Source organism: Linepithema humile, chromosome 4, assembly GCF_040581485.1.
Source record: "Linepithema humile isolate Giens D197 chromosome 4, Lhum_UNIL_v1.0, whole genome shotgun sequence".
In the NCBI taxonomy this organism is placed as follows: Eukaryota; Metazoa; Arthropoda; class Insecta; order Hymenoptera; family Formicidae; genus Linepithema; species Linepithema humile.
The window spans coordinates 7360805-7376048 of NC_090131.1; the positions used below are offsets into that span (position 1 = coordinate 7360805).

The window sequence follows — 15244 nt, forward strand, 5'->3', positions numbered from 1 at the left end:
AATAAAAGTGTATCATGTATAACCCATTAAACCAAGTCAAGTGCTTTCTTAATCTCCGTGCCTTCTTAGTCGCATGATTTTATCGTCGCACGAAAGACGCGGCCGACGACGTTCGCAGGAAAATCCCCCCCTCCGCCCGTTATCACTCCGCGAGAGGAGATCATCATCGCGACGCGTTTCGGCAACGGAAAGGATACACGGGATTGTAGAGGTGGATTCGCGCCGTGCCGCCGTCTCTCAGAAGTCAAAATGAGTGAGAAACATCGTTATCGTGCGCACTCGATTCACGTGGAGCTATTATTATTTATCTATTTATCGGTATTGTATACTTATCTTGTTTCTAACGGGCGACGGGAGAGCCGCGAGCCCGGCGAACGGAGGACGTCCCTCGTCCTTCGCTCGTCGTGCACTCCGCAAGGCCCGTCGCCCCGCTTCTCTTTCTCTTATAAGATAGCAGCGCGTAATCGAAGGTATTTATTTCACAGCAAAGAGCCGTGCACCATGTATCCGTTGTTTTCTCCCTTCTCTACGCAGATTCTTACGCGGTCGTTTGGTGTGAGTAAAATTAAGTTGTTTGTAACACAATGCATCGTATTCGTCATAAGTAGCCTTTTTGTACTCTGGCATTGATTAATAAAATTTTGTAAGCAAGATACGTCGCCTAGTTTCTCCCCAAAACAGGTAAACAAAGGATTGAAGAACGCTGGGTTTTTTAGGATGCGCTATGTTTGGAGTCCACGACAATGTACTTTTATGTTGGTTTTTATTATCAAAATATAGTACATTAATATATAACTTAGAGGATAACGCAAAAAATATTATAGGTACGTGTAAATGGAGGATTAAGATGCGAGTAAACGTGACAGAAATCAATTGGCTTCGCAGAAACCAACAACTTAATTTCTATACGAAAATGAATGAAGAATGAACATACGTCAAATATACTTAAATCGAAGGATCTCACTGAGACTGCTACATCTAATTTCACAGATTAATAACGCGGTAATATTTAGAAAGCAATTAACACATTCATAAAAATGTGTGTCTTGCATGATAAAAATGTAGATATTAATGCCCGTCTTTATACGCTATTTTCAAACTGGTAACTAATCTCTTAAAAATATTTTGTGTCGAATTACAGATCTAAGTTGCAAAGTGAACACTTTGCTCTCCGAACAGCTTTTCTTCAAAAAGAATTATACGAGTTTATCATCTAAGGAACATTTAATTTATATTTATATATCTACGTAAAAATTTACTTGGCGCAATTAAATGGCTGCGATGAGCTCTCTCATTCCAGCAGCATTAGCTTTGCAAAGAGCAGTAAAGATTTGCTTATTATTAGTTTCCTGCTCCATCTTGCTGGATATCACGTGCGCTCTCTTTGTGATTGTAGATGGGACGCCTGCCAATCGAGCAGCATTGAATCCGTAGGATTTCGGACAAGCTCCTTCGCTGAGCTTGTACAAGAACGTCACCGTCTCCTGCGACACTTCCTCTTCCTCTTCCGTTTCCACCATGCAGGCCTGCAAAATCAATGTATCGTAAAAACACTTTTTATCAAATCCTTAAAATGTACCATAGATTATTTTTTACATATAAGATTATTTGTTATATTACAATTTTACAGATTGTATTACAATGCGTGCGTATTTTTATGTTGTCGCAAGTACACGAAAGATTCTCACCATATGAGCCAACGTGACTTCCTTATTGGTCTTGTAATCCTCGACTAACGAGTGGTAATGCGTCGAGAACAAAGTGCGACACTTCAGCTTGGTCAGCGCGTCGACGACCGAAGCCGCGATTGCGGTGCCGTCATAAGTTGACGTGCCGCGTCCTGCAAGATAAATGATTATTATTACTCTATCAGTCTCGCATCCGGAGTAGGAACGATAACCAGCGAGTTAGCGACGATTATCCTTACCCAACTCGTCGAGAAGAACCAGCGAATAGGGCGTAGCGTGTTGCAGTATCGCGGCGGTTTCGCTCAATTCCACCAAGAATGTGCTCTGACCGGCGAGAATATCGTCGTTCGCGCCCAGCCGCGTGAATATACGATCCACCAGAGTTACGCTACACGAGCTGGCCGGAACGTAGCTGCCCTAATTACGTAAGGAAATGAAACACATGTTTTAGACGCGATAGTCGATCGTGAGTTTCACTCGCGCGCATTTTTTCCCCCAAAGAAACTTACTATCTGCGCCATGATCGTGATCAGGCCCACTTGGCGCATGAGAGTCGATTTGCCGCCCATGTTCGGACCGGTCAGGATCATGAGAGAAGCGGCGTCGTCGGTCGCTAGCAAGGTGTCATTGGGTATAAAGTCGTCAGACGTGATACAAGGATGTTTTCCGTCTCTCATCTCGATGAAGATCTGCAAGAATGTTGTTTGCTATATTTCGCGTAAGTGATATATTTATTGCGTTACACGGACGATACCGTTACCTTGCCGTCCGATCCGTCGTGAATCTCCGGGACGCACATGTCGCCGCTTCGCGCGTAATCCGCGAGAGAAATGAGCACGTCCATAGTGGCCAGCTTGTAAACGGCCGTATGCCACATATCGTACTTTTCGCTGAACTGCGCGAATATTCTCCTGTTGAGATCCTTCAGCACTTTATCCCTGTGCTCCTCCGCGTTCATCTGCCTCGCTAGAAGCTCCTGCAACGATCGAAATTAGCTTTCTGTATCGCTGAAAATATTTCACCGCAAAAATTGTGGTTTTTTTTTTTTTAAGTGTGAATTATTCTCTTACCCTTGCTTCGGCGGTGTAGTAGCGTTTGAAGCCTTTCCGTGCCGACTGCAGCTCGTATCCGGGACCGACTTTCTTAACTTGCGAATCGGGAATCTCGATCTGATAACGTTTTCTATCTGTTCCGTGAAATGTTACTTTTACACCGAAATGCTGCTTTTGTTTCTCCAGGTACTTATTCAGATCCTTCGTGTTATCCGCAAGTTCGGCCAATACCGAATCATATTCGGCGTCCACTCCTTTTTTGGGAACAATGCAACCTTGCTTCTTAGCTTCCTCATGATCGAATGCGGTCTGAAATTGCAGCAATGCAGACGATGAGTAAGAAACAAGATAAACAGTCAGAGAAATTGTGGAAAATGGAAGCGCTACCTTAAAATAATCTAAAGTTTCCCTCAAATGAGGGAATTCACCGTCCGGCTCGTAGCGAGTGCAGCGAGTCACCAGATTACTTTTGAAATCTGCAATCGAGATAATTAGAGATTACACGCAAAAAATTTAAAATGTAAAATAAAATAGGCGTACCGTCAAACTGCTCGATGAACTTCAGAACTTCTTCGAATTTCGCGAGAGTCGTCGTGAAGTCTACGATTACTCTCTTCGAGTACGTCGGCCCTTCGAACATTATGGCTCTGCCGTCAGGATGATTCTTCATTCGGGCTGCATTTCCCTGAGCGTGTATTCTGTCGAGTAAGTAAACAAATATTGTATTTTTTTACAGATAAATTTGATTTATTTACAATTCATTCTTACTAACTTGCTTAACAATCTTTCCAGATCCGGCAGTGTCGACAAGATTGCGCGAGCCGATTGTGTCACGTCTATTCGGTCCAACAGCTCCTGCACGGCTTCCTGACGCTGCATGATAACGGCTTTGCGACAAGACGGTCTGCAGATCCATTCGCGCAGCAATCTAGAAAAAAAAAAAAAAAAATACATGTTTTGTCCAGAGCGACGTACAAAAGCAAGCACGTGCGATTTGAAATTTACCTTTTGCCAAACGCAGTGCAGCAGCGATCCAACACGCTGCAGAGCGAACCCTCTCCGAAAATCCTTAGATTTTTTATCGCCACAGCGTCTATCACCATGTTATTCGCGAGATTGAGATTGCTCGTAACTGAGAAGTCTGGCGGAATATAAGTATTGAAGCAAGCCTGAGCTAATAATTGCTGTTCGAGCAGAAAGTCCTTCAGCACGTACACGCATCCTCCCAGTGCATGTATCGCCAGTTCCTTGTTGTCAGCTGGTGTTAAACCCAAGCTGTCTCCTGATGCGTGACAAAAATAATTTGTATTATATATGAAAATATCTACTGTCAAACATACAGGAGATTTCCAATTATCGCTAAGTACCTTCGTTGAGATACGGTTTCAGGCCTTCGGGCCATGCAAAGCTGGAATCCTGTTCATTCTTGAAATAGTCTCCTTCATGAAGTTTCTTTAAAAAAAAAAAGGTATATTTCACAAATACTATATTTTCTTTAATTTTTAATATACTAATTATTGTTTATTGTATACTAACTTTTAACGTGGTTGTAGCAGACCAGAATTGCACCTCGCGTTGTAGCGCCTCTTTTAACGCAGCTGGTAGCGTACTGTTTATAATCTGCAGAGTCTTTTGCGATAAATTACCACGCTCGTATAATACCTAGAAGGCAGACAGCAAAAATTGAATAACAAAACATATTTAAAACAATAAGCTAGAAGAAATTATTGTAAACTGCAATATCATACATGAACCGGTGGATGATGAGCCAGCAAAGTCAACAGTCTGGAGTTGCAGCGATCATCGTCAAACTGGCCGAGATAAAATTCGCCTATCGTCGTGTCGATGAAGCACACTCCGAAAGTGCTGATGGTCGAACCAGGATTGCATTTTTCGACCAAGGACAACAGATAATTAGAGTTCGGCGTGGACGCTTCCACATCCAGCGGAGTATACACTCTCGTACCTCTGGTACTGACTTGACAGATCTCTCGCTTCACGACTTTGTCAAACTTTGTCACTTTAGACACTGCAAACAGAACGGTACGAATATGCATCATATATATATAATTATAATTAAATCCATGTTCTTTCATACGGATAAAAATGCAAATATGTTTCTGCGCGATTTCATACTTTTGCTGCAACGCACTGACATCATCTCCGGGTTTTCGGTTTGCTCGACTCGCGCTACTTTGTATCCTCTTTCTATAAGACTCGCCGAATAACGGCCGTATCCGATTTCGGGAAATCCAGAGTGCGCAAATTCGCCCTTTAATGATAATAATTTATGTCAAAGAATGAATTCTCGAGAGGAATATCTTTTACATTTTTAGAATGTTTCTGGACTTACTCTCATGTACGTGAGGCTGAGCTCGTTAACCGAAATAACTGCGTCCATGTGATACAACTCGTAGAACTTGCCGACTTTGAAGAAAAGCACGCAGTCAAAGTGCTTACTTTTCAACTCCCACCATTGCCTCATTGCCTAAATAAATTTGAAATGATTAATTGTCAATGGAGACATAAGATAAAGCAAGGTAAGGATCCTTACAGGAGTTTGATTATTCAAAAAGTCAACAGGTACGTAGAGAGTCCTTGGATCGTAATCTGGATCCTTTGACGTTCTCCTGCAAATATCTTTTATTTTTCCTGGTTGAAGAAAATCAAATTTTAAGTGAGGCCAGGTATGTGTAGCAGGAAGTCCGTTGCTTGTAGATTGATTCTGAGTTTGCACAGGTTGCTTAGACTCTTTTGTGTTCTATAAAAATATCAAATGCATTAATCACATAGGAATACTTACAAGGAAATCAGTTTTGTAAATAATTATATGCTTACTGCCTTTCCATTGGTTTGCGAACGATTTTTTGGGCCTGGCTTGGACCTGACGTTAGAAATTTTTCTTTTTTTCTGAAAGAATAATTATATTAAATGTGATTTCCTTTGTAACAATGTTAAGATTTCAGATAGTTTAAGATTAATTATTTTTACCTCCGGTGTTTCCTCCTCTGTTTCTGAGGAAGAATCATGTTCTGTGTCTCCCTCAGATTCTGATTCAGATTCTGAAGGCTCAGAACCTATAATTAAAAAATATTTTATATATAAATTATCTTTTGCAGTGACTTGTCTTTTTAATGTGAGATTATAATAACTCAAAGTTTTTACTACTCGTGTGATTCACAAACCTGGCTTAAAATCATCTCCAGAATCTTCACCAGAATCGACATCAGGAATAATAAGACGTCTCCTTTTTATGGGCTTTGCAGGTTCATCCTCTTCCTCATGCTCTTCATCTTTTTTGTATGATCTTTTTCTATCATCATTTTTTTTATTCTCTTTTCCTTTAGTTTTGACAAACTCTGTACATAACCATAACATATATTGTAGTCACAAGAATATTAATTATATTAAGTACAGAGTGCGTAATTTTTATAAAAGGCAAAACTTTTATTAATTATAATATCTATGTACATAAATTTAAGATTATTGTCAAGAGTTATATGACTGCATATAGCCGTATGTAAATAAATAAGAGACTTTGCCATTTTATACACATAATGCTGAGAAATGATATCACGTACGAGACCATGATTTATTTTATCTCGATACGTGTCGTTTAGCGTAATTTGTAACATATTTTTGCCAGGATTTCGGAACGAACCTTTCTTCTTTTGTTCTCTCTTAGGAGTTTGCGATTTTCCCCTCTCCACATTTTTCGCCTCCGGTGTCTTGACAGTCTTCGGAGACGTGAAATAATTAAGTATCGTGTTTACCTTCGGCATTTTTTCCTTTGACACAATCTAACGATATGAATTTCAGACGATATCACTTATGGAAAATACAGATAGAAAGCATGCACGCAGGCATGCACCGGTGCAATGAATGCATCAAAAGCCCGGCAAAACGTGTTCTTTTCGCGGTCTTCCACGAAGCTCGCAATTCACCATTTACAGTGCTGACAAATGCATAAACTGAATTGTCCCCACAAGAGATTACATTCTTGACTTTACTAGATCGATAGTCGATGTCCTTACTATGTAGCTTCGTATTCTATGGAAAATATGGCGATGATAGCGGTTCATGCAAGTTGTGGGCGATGCTATCGCAATAATCAACAATAATTTAATGTAAGTCACTTAAAAATAGCGCTTGTAATCAAAGGAATGTGGACAAGGGTGAAATTGAAATAAAATTATGCTAAGAATAATTACAGTAATAAATGAGAAATCCACAATTTAATCGTGATCCAAGGGACTCGTAATCGATGTGTCAAACTTTTTTGACAGTTTCGGAGTTCTCGGTGCGGCTGATTTTCGGCCTTGGCGACGATGCAGCGATACGACATTTTGATTCAGGAGATCGAGGGCATCGACGATTATCTGGGCCCGACGTTTCGGTAAGAAAATTTACGCACGAAGGGTGGAAAAACAGATCGAAGTACGCGCCCCCGGCAAAACCACCCCTTCACGCAGATGCGACGAGCTCGAGTTCGCATATGCGCATTCGAGGGGGTGGCTTTAAAGAAGGGTAGCAATAGACGTGCACGCACATAACTTGTATTTCGGACGAATTTCTAACAGGGTAGTAATATGTCAAGGATGTCAATTAACACACCGCAAAGTCTCCTATCATCTATGGTGCCGAAGCATGAATATCTGCTTTATGAAATAGAGTCTACTGATACTAATAGCATAGGTCTTGTTTTTAGGTATTTAAAGTGGAAATAGTGCCATGTGATCAGAACACTCACATGAGTAAGAGAAAACAGAAACTGTTATTCAATTTATGTTTTCAGAGCAATTTACGATGGCCACGAACATCAGAAGTTTATGGAGAAGCTCGACGATCGTATTAAGGCTCATGACAAAGATATCGAGAGGATGTGCAATCATCATTATCAGGGATTTATCGATTCCATTCGAGAACTCTTACAAGTTCGCTCACAAGCACAGCAATTAAATGTTAGTTTTATATCAAATTAATGATATTTGATTTTATAATATCATGTTATGCAATTTTAATACTATACAATTTGAACATAAATACAGGCAGAAATATTGGAGCTTGATAAATGCATTACCGCCACATCTACTAAAGTGATCGAGAAGGGTGAGGAACTTGTGAAAGCTCGCAAAGTCGAGAGCAATATGGCTGCTGCTGTAGACAGTCTTACTATGTGCCTTCCCGTCTTAGCTGCTTATGCAAAGTTGCAAAAACAATTAAAGGATAAGCGTTATTATCCAGCATTGAAGACACTGGAACAGTTGGAGCATCACGATCTGCCAAAAGTGACAAATTACAGGTTTTCATCTCAAATCACGCAGCAGATTCCACAGTAAGTTTAATGAGAACATTTTTTTTATTTTGTTATATGTGATAAATACTTTGCAAAAAGTACTAATGCATTGTTTTTCTTATTTCAGGTTGCGAGAAAATATAAAGGATGCCTCTATGTCTGACTTACGAGATTTCTTGGAAAATATCAGAAAGTATTCGCCAAAGATTGGAGAAGTCGCGATGAGGCATGTAGGTACAATTTTTAGCCTTTTAATAATTAATACTCTATTATCTTTATGTGATCTAATCTTTTTAATTACATATTCAGACTGCTGAACAGTTAGCAACTGAAGCAGAAATCGTCGGCAGGAAGAAAAAAAAATCTTACACGAACAATCATTCGAATGAGGGAGAAGAAGAACTGAGTGCTCAAGATTTAATGGACTTCAGTCCGGTGTATCGATGTATGCATATCTACACTGTGCTTCGTGAAGGAGAAACTTTTAAGAATTATTATAGACAACAAAGAAAGCAACAAGCCAGGCTAGTTTTACAACCGCCCATTAACATGGTAAATCCATCTGTTGAATACTGCTATGCTTACATGATCTATGTGTTGGATATTTAACAGATATTTAACAAAATATATTGTTTTATTTTCAGCACGAGAGTATAGTCGGTTATCAGACTTACTTACACGGTATCATCGGTTTCTTCGTGGTGGAGGATCACATATTAAATACCGGTAACGGACTAGCCACTCGTGCGTACTTGGACGAGCTTTGGGCCATGGCGTTATCCACTATAGTCAATGCTTTACGCACGCATTCGGTAAATTAGTACTCTGAAAACCACTGCATTTCAATAAAAGAATAGACATTTGTATTTAATTAAATATCTTTTTAATTTATGTTTATATTTTAGGCATATTGCACAGACGCTACACTTATATTAAAAATTAAGAATCTTATCATGCTATTCAACACTACTCTGAGGGTAAGTAAAATATATCGTCTTGTCATTGATTATGTTTACACACGCGTATGTATCTCAAGGAAAGTTTCTTGTAAACAGAATTACGGCTACTCTATAGGACAGCTTTGGGATCTGCTACAAGAAATCAGAGTACATTACAACGAAGTGCTGATGCAGCACTGGGTTCAAGTGTTTAGAGATATCTTAGACGAAGATAGTTTTCTTCCAATCCAGGTAATTGTTATTATTCGCACTTATACGGAAATATTTGGCTTTTTCTGATTCGTTGTTTGTTTCAGGTCACAACGCAAGCAGAATACGACGAAATTCTTAACCTATTTCCTTATCATGACGAGGAATTGCAGAAAGCTGAGTTTCCTAAGAAATTTCCATTTTCAAACATGGTGCCGAAGGTTTATCAGCAAGTGAAAGAGTTTATTTACGCTTGCCTAAAATTTTCAGAAGATTTGAACTTCACGCAGACGGAAATCGACGAGATGATATGTAAATCAACAAATCTTTTGTTGACAAGAACTTTCAGTGGGTGTTTGTCATCGTTGTTTCGCAAGCCATCGTTAGCGCTTTTGCAAGTAGTGCAAATTATCATAAACACGGGATATCTCGAGAAATCCACAAAATATTTGGAAGAATTTGTGACTAACATTACTGGGTAAGAATCTAATGAATTGCCACTTTCTTTTGTTTTATGGATCATTATGTAATACAAAGATTCTTTAGCACGCCACATCAAGGACAGTTAAGCTGTATGAGTGTTGAATCCGCCATGTTTCGAGTTGCACGGGACGACGCCGAGAAGCAGATTTGCGATAAACTGAAGAATAAGCTGGATGAATTTTTAGAGTTGGAGAATTATGATTGGAACTTGGCAGAGCCGCAAGGACACGCTTCAGGATTCATCACAGATCTCATAGCCTTCTTGCAGAGCACCTTTACATGCTTCACTAACCTACCTGTAAATTATAATATTACAATGTAATGATTCTACAATATATGAGATATAATCTATGAGAGATAATCTATAATTCATATTTCAGGATGAAGTAGCTCAAGTAGCATGTAAGTCTGCATGTTCTCACATTGCGAAAGCCATATTAGGCATATTAATCAGCGAAGATGTGAAGCAGATATCCATGGGTGCTCTGCAGCAAGTTAACTTAGACACCATACAGTGTGAACGTAAATTTCTACATTCTTTTGAAACGTTTTATCATATTTTTTGTAGATAAGAAAGTTGAAGCTTTATTGTAACTTTCAGAGTTTGCTGCTTCCGAGCCAGTCGTTGGCCTGCCAGAAGGAATATTATTGCAATACTTTTCGCAATTAAGACAATTATTAGATCTATTCATGAGCTGGGACTGGCCTACCTATTTTCATGATTACGGTCATGAATCTAGCAAATATAACTTAGTAACTCCGAACATGGCTGTTTTGCTGCTGGAAAAGTATGTATTGTGTATTCTGTATTAATATGTTTTGTTTTAATCGTTTAACATTCTTACAGGTTGAAAGAATCCGACAAGAAAACAGTGTTTTCTGTATTAAAGAAAAGTGAAAGAGATAAAAAGAAACTGCTCGAGACTGTGCTAAAGCAGTTGCGTCAATTGGCACAGACTACTCAGCAGCAGTAGAGAATGTAGAAGGAAAAAATTAAATCAATAATGTAACATATGTATTTGAAAACTTCTGTAAATATAGTAATTTTTATATATTAGTATTAGACAAAATTCTTGACATGAATATTTATTAGAGACAATTTATTTATATATTATATATTTTTTGTTTTTTTTCCTTCTACATATCTATATAATATTTATGGTATGTTTTTTATATATTTTTTGATAATTTTTCTGAATGCATAACGCTTATATATGCAGGGAAAGATGGGAATTCTGAAAAAAACAACGCGTATTTTGTGTTCCCGTATACTTATTACTTTAATCATTTTCCTTCTATATTGGCATTGTTATATTACATGTAAACGAGTCACATATCGTACAATCACTGTACAGCAAATTAAGTATGATGTATAAAGTTCCAATTCCTAGATTTCTTCGTACCTCTAGAATATAATTATCCTCGGAATCAAATACAAAATGATCAATACAGTCGTTCGTTCCGAAATCGTAGGGGAACTTGCAATTTAATGATGTCGAAATATTTCGTATGTCGTTTCACCGGAAAATAAAGTACATAAGAGTATACATAGATAGTTATATTGAGGATATTAAAATAGAGATTAAATACAAATCAACAAGAATTCCAGTAGATCAGTATACCAAGGGCATAAACTTGGTTTGATGACGAAACCATGCAATATTTAGTAGAGGTAAAACAAATAATAATATGCATGTGTGTTGCGGTGTGGCACAATTTAATCGGTGATGTAAATTTATAATCAAATTAGGACTATTCGTCGATATTGTCCGGATCCACATCGTCAGGTAGCATGGAGTACTTGTTGGAAGCTACAAAATTCTGTGAAAGAAATTTTAAACGTTGTCTCTTGGTTTATCGATAATTTTCTACAACAATTCATTTTACTCACTGGAGCTTGTTCGTCCTTTGCTTTCGGCATCCTACTAATTTCATCCTTCTCTTTATCTTTGCGGTCCCTGCGAATAAATAACGAAGGAAAAATAAGCATAAGGTCGAATATACCTCAACACAAAAATATCCATCTTTTCCCATTAATACCTTTCCGGAGCAGTACGGACATCTTTGTCAGAGGATTTCTGCGATCCTTTGGGTGCCGGTGGTCCGCGTGAAGCTGGTGATGCTTTGGATCCATTTTGTTCTTCTGTGAATATATATTGTTTATTAGAGTCTTTCAAAGTTAACTGCGCGTAAACAGGGATTTGATAAAAGCTTGTGAAAATCTACCAGAGCGTTGAGATCGCGGCGCGGACCTTTCGAGTCGAGCACCTCTGTCCTCTTCCGACCGCCAAGTCGGGCGGCTCCTTTCTTTATCTTTGTCCTCGCGTCCTTCCTGCACGTGGAAATGGTTCACGTTAGAGGTATAATTTCAAAAGTATTATTTGCATTTCATTTTAACATGGCGTAACATTTACCCCGTTGCGGCGACCCCAAGTGCCATCTCTGCGTTCTTTGTTGTCTCTGTCCCTGAAAGAGAATCAGAATGTTTAGTGAACACAGAGACCCGTTTCTACCAACTTTACCTAATCGGCAGTTTAGCAAACCCTCAGTTAAAGCTGAGTTTAAAAGTAATGCTCATTGGTTTCTACCAATACACATGGGTTTGGGTTGGAACCTTGCTTCGCGTGGAAAGTGTATGCGCGGATGCCCCTCCGAGGGGGGAGGGAGGGGGCAGAACCCTGAATCCACGCATACACTTTACAACGCATTATCTCATTTTTATCGAAAAATATTGGTTTTATGCAAAAAAAATGTATAGGACATAAATGATGTATTTTTTCAAGAGCTAAAACTTTTATTTGAAACATTTCTTTGTTACATCAATATTTATCAAGATAATGTTAAAATGAGCGATATTTTTCGAGTTTTTTCAAGTAGTTTTGACTTTGAAAATAACCTTGTCGCCAATCGGCATAGTCATATTCGTAATCAGCGCGCAAAAGTACAATAAAAAGCGTAGTTTGGAGGCAAATCGGAGGTGTGGGCTTTTCGAAACTTTATCCACTATAATTAGGTTAATTTAACTAGCGTTAAATTTCTTAAGTCACGTTGATTGAAACGACCCAGAAAGAGAGAATGTTGTGTTATTTGTGAGTGTAATGGTATTTTTTCTGAAAACATGACGTTAGTTTTCGACGCAAAATATCGATTGCAGAGAATTAAATTGCAATGACTTGGCTTCATGAATTGCGCTGATGTTATACGTACCCAGTTTCTTCCCGGGAACGCGATTCGGCATACGACTTCGCGAGACGCTCCTCTATCTCCCGTTCACGTACAGTCGTGTCGACCGGCTTTGCAGCTCCGAAGATGTTGGTCGCAGGCACGGAGGCGCGTTCCGGGGCGCGTTCTGGGGCGCGTTCCGGGGCGCGTTCCGGGGCGCGTTCCGGAGCGCGTTCCGGGGCGCGTTCCGGGGCGCGTTGAGCCGAATCCGATCGTGATGGCGATTTCGAGTCTGCCGAGTCTTCCTTAGCTGGCGCGTCATCAGCGACGACAATAGGCTCCACGGGTTTCGTGCGGGGCTGCAGTTGCAGTTTTGGTCTTTGTCGCGCCTCGGTCGCTGAATAATTACAATTGAATAAAGATAAGAATTGGTTCAACGATTTTTACGATGTTATAAACGCGTATCTTATCGCGCGCGCGCGCGCGGTGGCTAATTGTACACTCACGTTTGGAGTCTTGATCTTGCCGACGACCTCGCTCCCAATCAGAAGAATCACCGTAATTGCGACGGGATCCGAAACTGCTGCCTCTGTCCCCGTCTCTCTCTTTGCTCCTTCCTCTGTCGCCGAAGCGACTCCACTCCCTCTCTCTGCTATCGTCTCTGAAGCCGCTCCTTTCCTTGAACGTTGTTCCTTTGTCGTTGCTGTCTCTCTCGCGCCAGGCACCAGGCTTGTTATCGTAATCATATCCTATTCCGCAGAAAAATGGTTTTTTTTTTTAATCATTCTTAGTTTATTTTAAATGTTGAGCGCGTAAAACTCAGAAAAAATGTACATACTTTCTCTGTCATCTCGGCGATCTCTATTGTCGAATCGGTCTCTATCGTATCGACTACGATAGGAATCACCTTCGGGTAATTCTTCGCGCGGCCCGCTCCTCCAATCGCCGGACGTGCGTTCCGGATCATCGTAATTGTCCCTACGATTGTCTCTACCCATTCTGCCGCCGCGACGATCATCATTACTGCTATTTGAGACTTCAATTCTCACTCGCCTCGTTTTAATGGTCTAGAAAGATGTAGCAAATTATTTTTCTTCATTCTAATTTGTGTTCGCTATTAAAGATCGCAAAGTATCGGTTGCTTACTGTATTTGTCATAGAAAGAGCATCAATTAGACTCTGGCGATCCTCGAACTCAACATATCCGTATCCTCTAATCTTATTCGCGTCTTTCGGCAAACGCATATTTGAAATCTGTAAAAATTAATTTATGACTTATAAATTTATAAACAGCAGAATAAATTTTCATATTTTTTAAAATTATCAAATTGTACAATTATAATTTATAACAAAATATTGTGTTATGATAAAAATATTTGCAGCACCTTCATTTCTGCGAAGAAGTCTGCCAGATCAGCTTCATCCACATCATAGGGCAAATTGCTTATGTAGGCTACATAAGGAGGACTTGAAGGAATATTTTCTTCGTCAATTCCTGGTCCTCGTGCAGCTCTAGGAGCTGTTGGTAGAATAACTGGATCTTTGTTACTTCTTGATGAATATCCTTCTGCAATGTTGAAAAAATTGGTATGATACAAATTCAAATAATTTTTATTTTAATGATATTAGTATAAACTTATTATCATTAGAAAAAAGTATAACACTCAGATATTCTTTATTATTAATTGCAAAATAATGAAATAATTGTTATTGTATTTTAGATTTGCATAGACTTGCACTTGCAATGTTCACAGCTTAATATACACATTGCATTCTTGATGCTGATACAGAAATATACTTAATCAGTCCAAAGACATGGCTACTTATTTTTTCAAGAAATAACAACAAATTTGCATTAAAATTAAGCATCAATTCCAAGCTGAATTGCCGAATCCAAGGACAATTCTCTCAACTCACCATGATCGTCCTCTACATCATCGGCCCAACTGGACGATTTCATAGGCATATTGGGAGTCGGTCCATTTCGATCATCGCCAAGGAATGTCATCAAATCAACGGTAACTCCCTTCTTCTTCTTACCCTTTTTACCTGCTAAACACACATGGACGTCATTAGAGCATATCGTTACAGAGCTGGCGCAACATCGAAAGCATGGTGAGCACGTCGCGTGCAGTTTGGTTAGGTGTGAGCGTGTGGAGGATGAATTTTGACGCGGACGGCGTTCCCGGGGTCACTTATACTCTCTAAAAAAAATTATTCCTCAGGACGCACTGTTGCACCGAACGAGAACATACCTGCGGACATGATTGCGGTTGAAATTTCACGAAAATACGTGCCAGTCCGTGCCTACGTAAACCACACGGACAATTTCAGAAATCCATAAGGCATGGACTATATTCATGCGAGATGTGCACACCTCGTCATTGAGCGGTTTTCAAGTTGGCAGCAATTGGC

General features: G+C 39.5%; 3 protein-coding genes across 5 annotated transcripts; 1 reads left to right on the forward strand and 2 right to left on the reverse strand.

Annotated features, from left to right (window-relative positions):
• Positions 1 to 746: 746 nt before the first annotated feature.
• Msh6 (DNA mismatch repair protein Msh6) lies at positions 747 to 6683 on the reverse strand. Its single transcript, XM_067353674.1, has 20 exons — positions 6402 to 6683; positions 5926 to 6099; positions 5732 to 5817; positions 5579 to 5650; positions 5295 to 5501; positions 5094 to 5228; positions 4877 to 5012; positions 4489 to 4769; positions 4277 to 4402; positions 4108 to 4192; positions 3746 to 4022; positions 3513 to 3668; positions 3281 to 3438; positions 3128 to 3216; positions 2759 to 3049; positions 2449 to 2664; positions 2198 to 2377; positions 1928 to 2105; positions 1689 to 1840; positions 747 to 1526 (listed from the first exon to the last, which is right to left on the reverse strand). The coding sequence occupies exons 1-20, from the start codon at positions 6520 to 6522 to the stop codon at positions 1269 to 1271; spliced, it is 3378 nt and encodes a 1125-aa protein (XP_067209775.1). The 5' UTR covers positions 6523 to 6683; the 3' UTR covers positions 747 to 1268.
• A 42-nt stretch (positions 6684 to 6725) lies between these two features.
• On the forward strand, positions 6726 to 11059 carry Sec15 (exocyst complex component Sec15). Of its 2 annotated transcripts, XM_012376519.2 has the most exons (14): positions 6726 to 6867; positions 7027 to 7136; positions 7536 to 7701; positions 7789 to 8075; positions 8164 to 8266; positions 8346 to 8588; positions 8681 to 8848; positions 8942 to 9013; positions 9092 to 9226; positions 9292 to 9662; positions 9731 to 9965; positions 10048 to 10189; positions 10269 to 10455; positions 10515 to 11059. In XM_012376519.2, exons 2-14 carry the CDS (start codon positions 7069 to 7071, stop codon positions 10639 to 10641), a joined length of 2304 nt encoding a protein of 767 aa, XP_012231942.1. In that variant the 5' UTR covers positions 6726 to 6867; positions 7027 to 7068; the 3' UTR covers positions 10642 to 11059. The 2 variants fall into 2 exon arrangements, with proteins under 2 accessions (XP_012231942.1, XP_067209791.1); XM_067353690.1 differs by lacking the exons at positions 6726 to 6867; positions 7027 to 7136 and adding an exon at positions 7220 to 7448.
• Positions 11060 to 11210: 151 nt separating this feature from the next.
• LOC105677724 (eukaryotic translation initiation factor 4B) lies at positions 11211 to 15235 on the reverse strand. 2 transcript variants are annotated; one of them, XM_067353713.1, is made up of 12 exons: positions 15085 to 15235; positions 14747 to 14881; positions 14215 to 14396; positions 13976 to 14083; positions 13668 to 13896; positions 13336 to 13578; positions 12875 to 13226; positions 12082 to 12133; positions 11894 to 11999; positions 11708 to 11810; positions 11559 to 11625; positions 11211 to 11488 (listed from the first exon to the last, which is right to left on the reverse strand). In XM_067353713.1, exons 1-12 carry the CDS (start codon positions 15092 to 15094, stop codon positions 11420 to 11422), a joined length of 1656 nt encoding a protein of 551 aa, XP_067209814.1. In that variant the 5' UTR covers positions 15095 to 15235; the 3' UTR covers positions 11211 to 11419. The 2 variants fall into 2 exon arrangements, with proteins under 2 accessions (XP_067209814.1, XP_067209815.1); XM_067353714.1 differs by having other exon boundaries at positions 14747 to 14878; positions 15085 to 15218.
• Between the last annotated feature and the right edge of the window lie 9 nt (positions 15236 to 15244).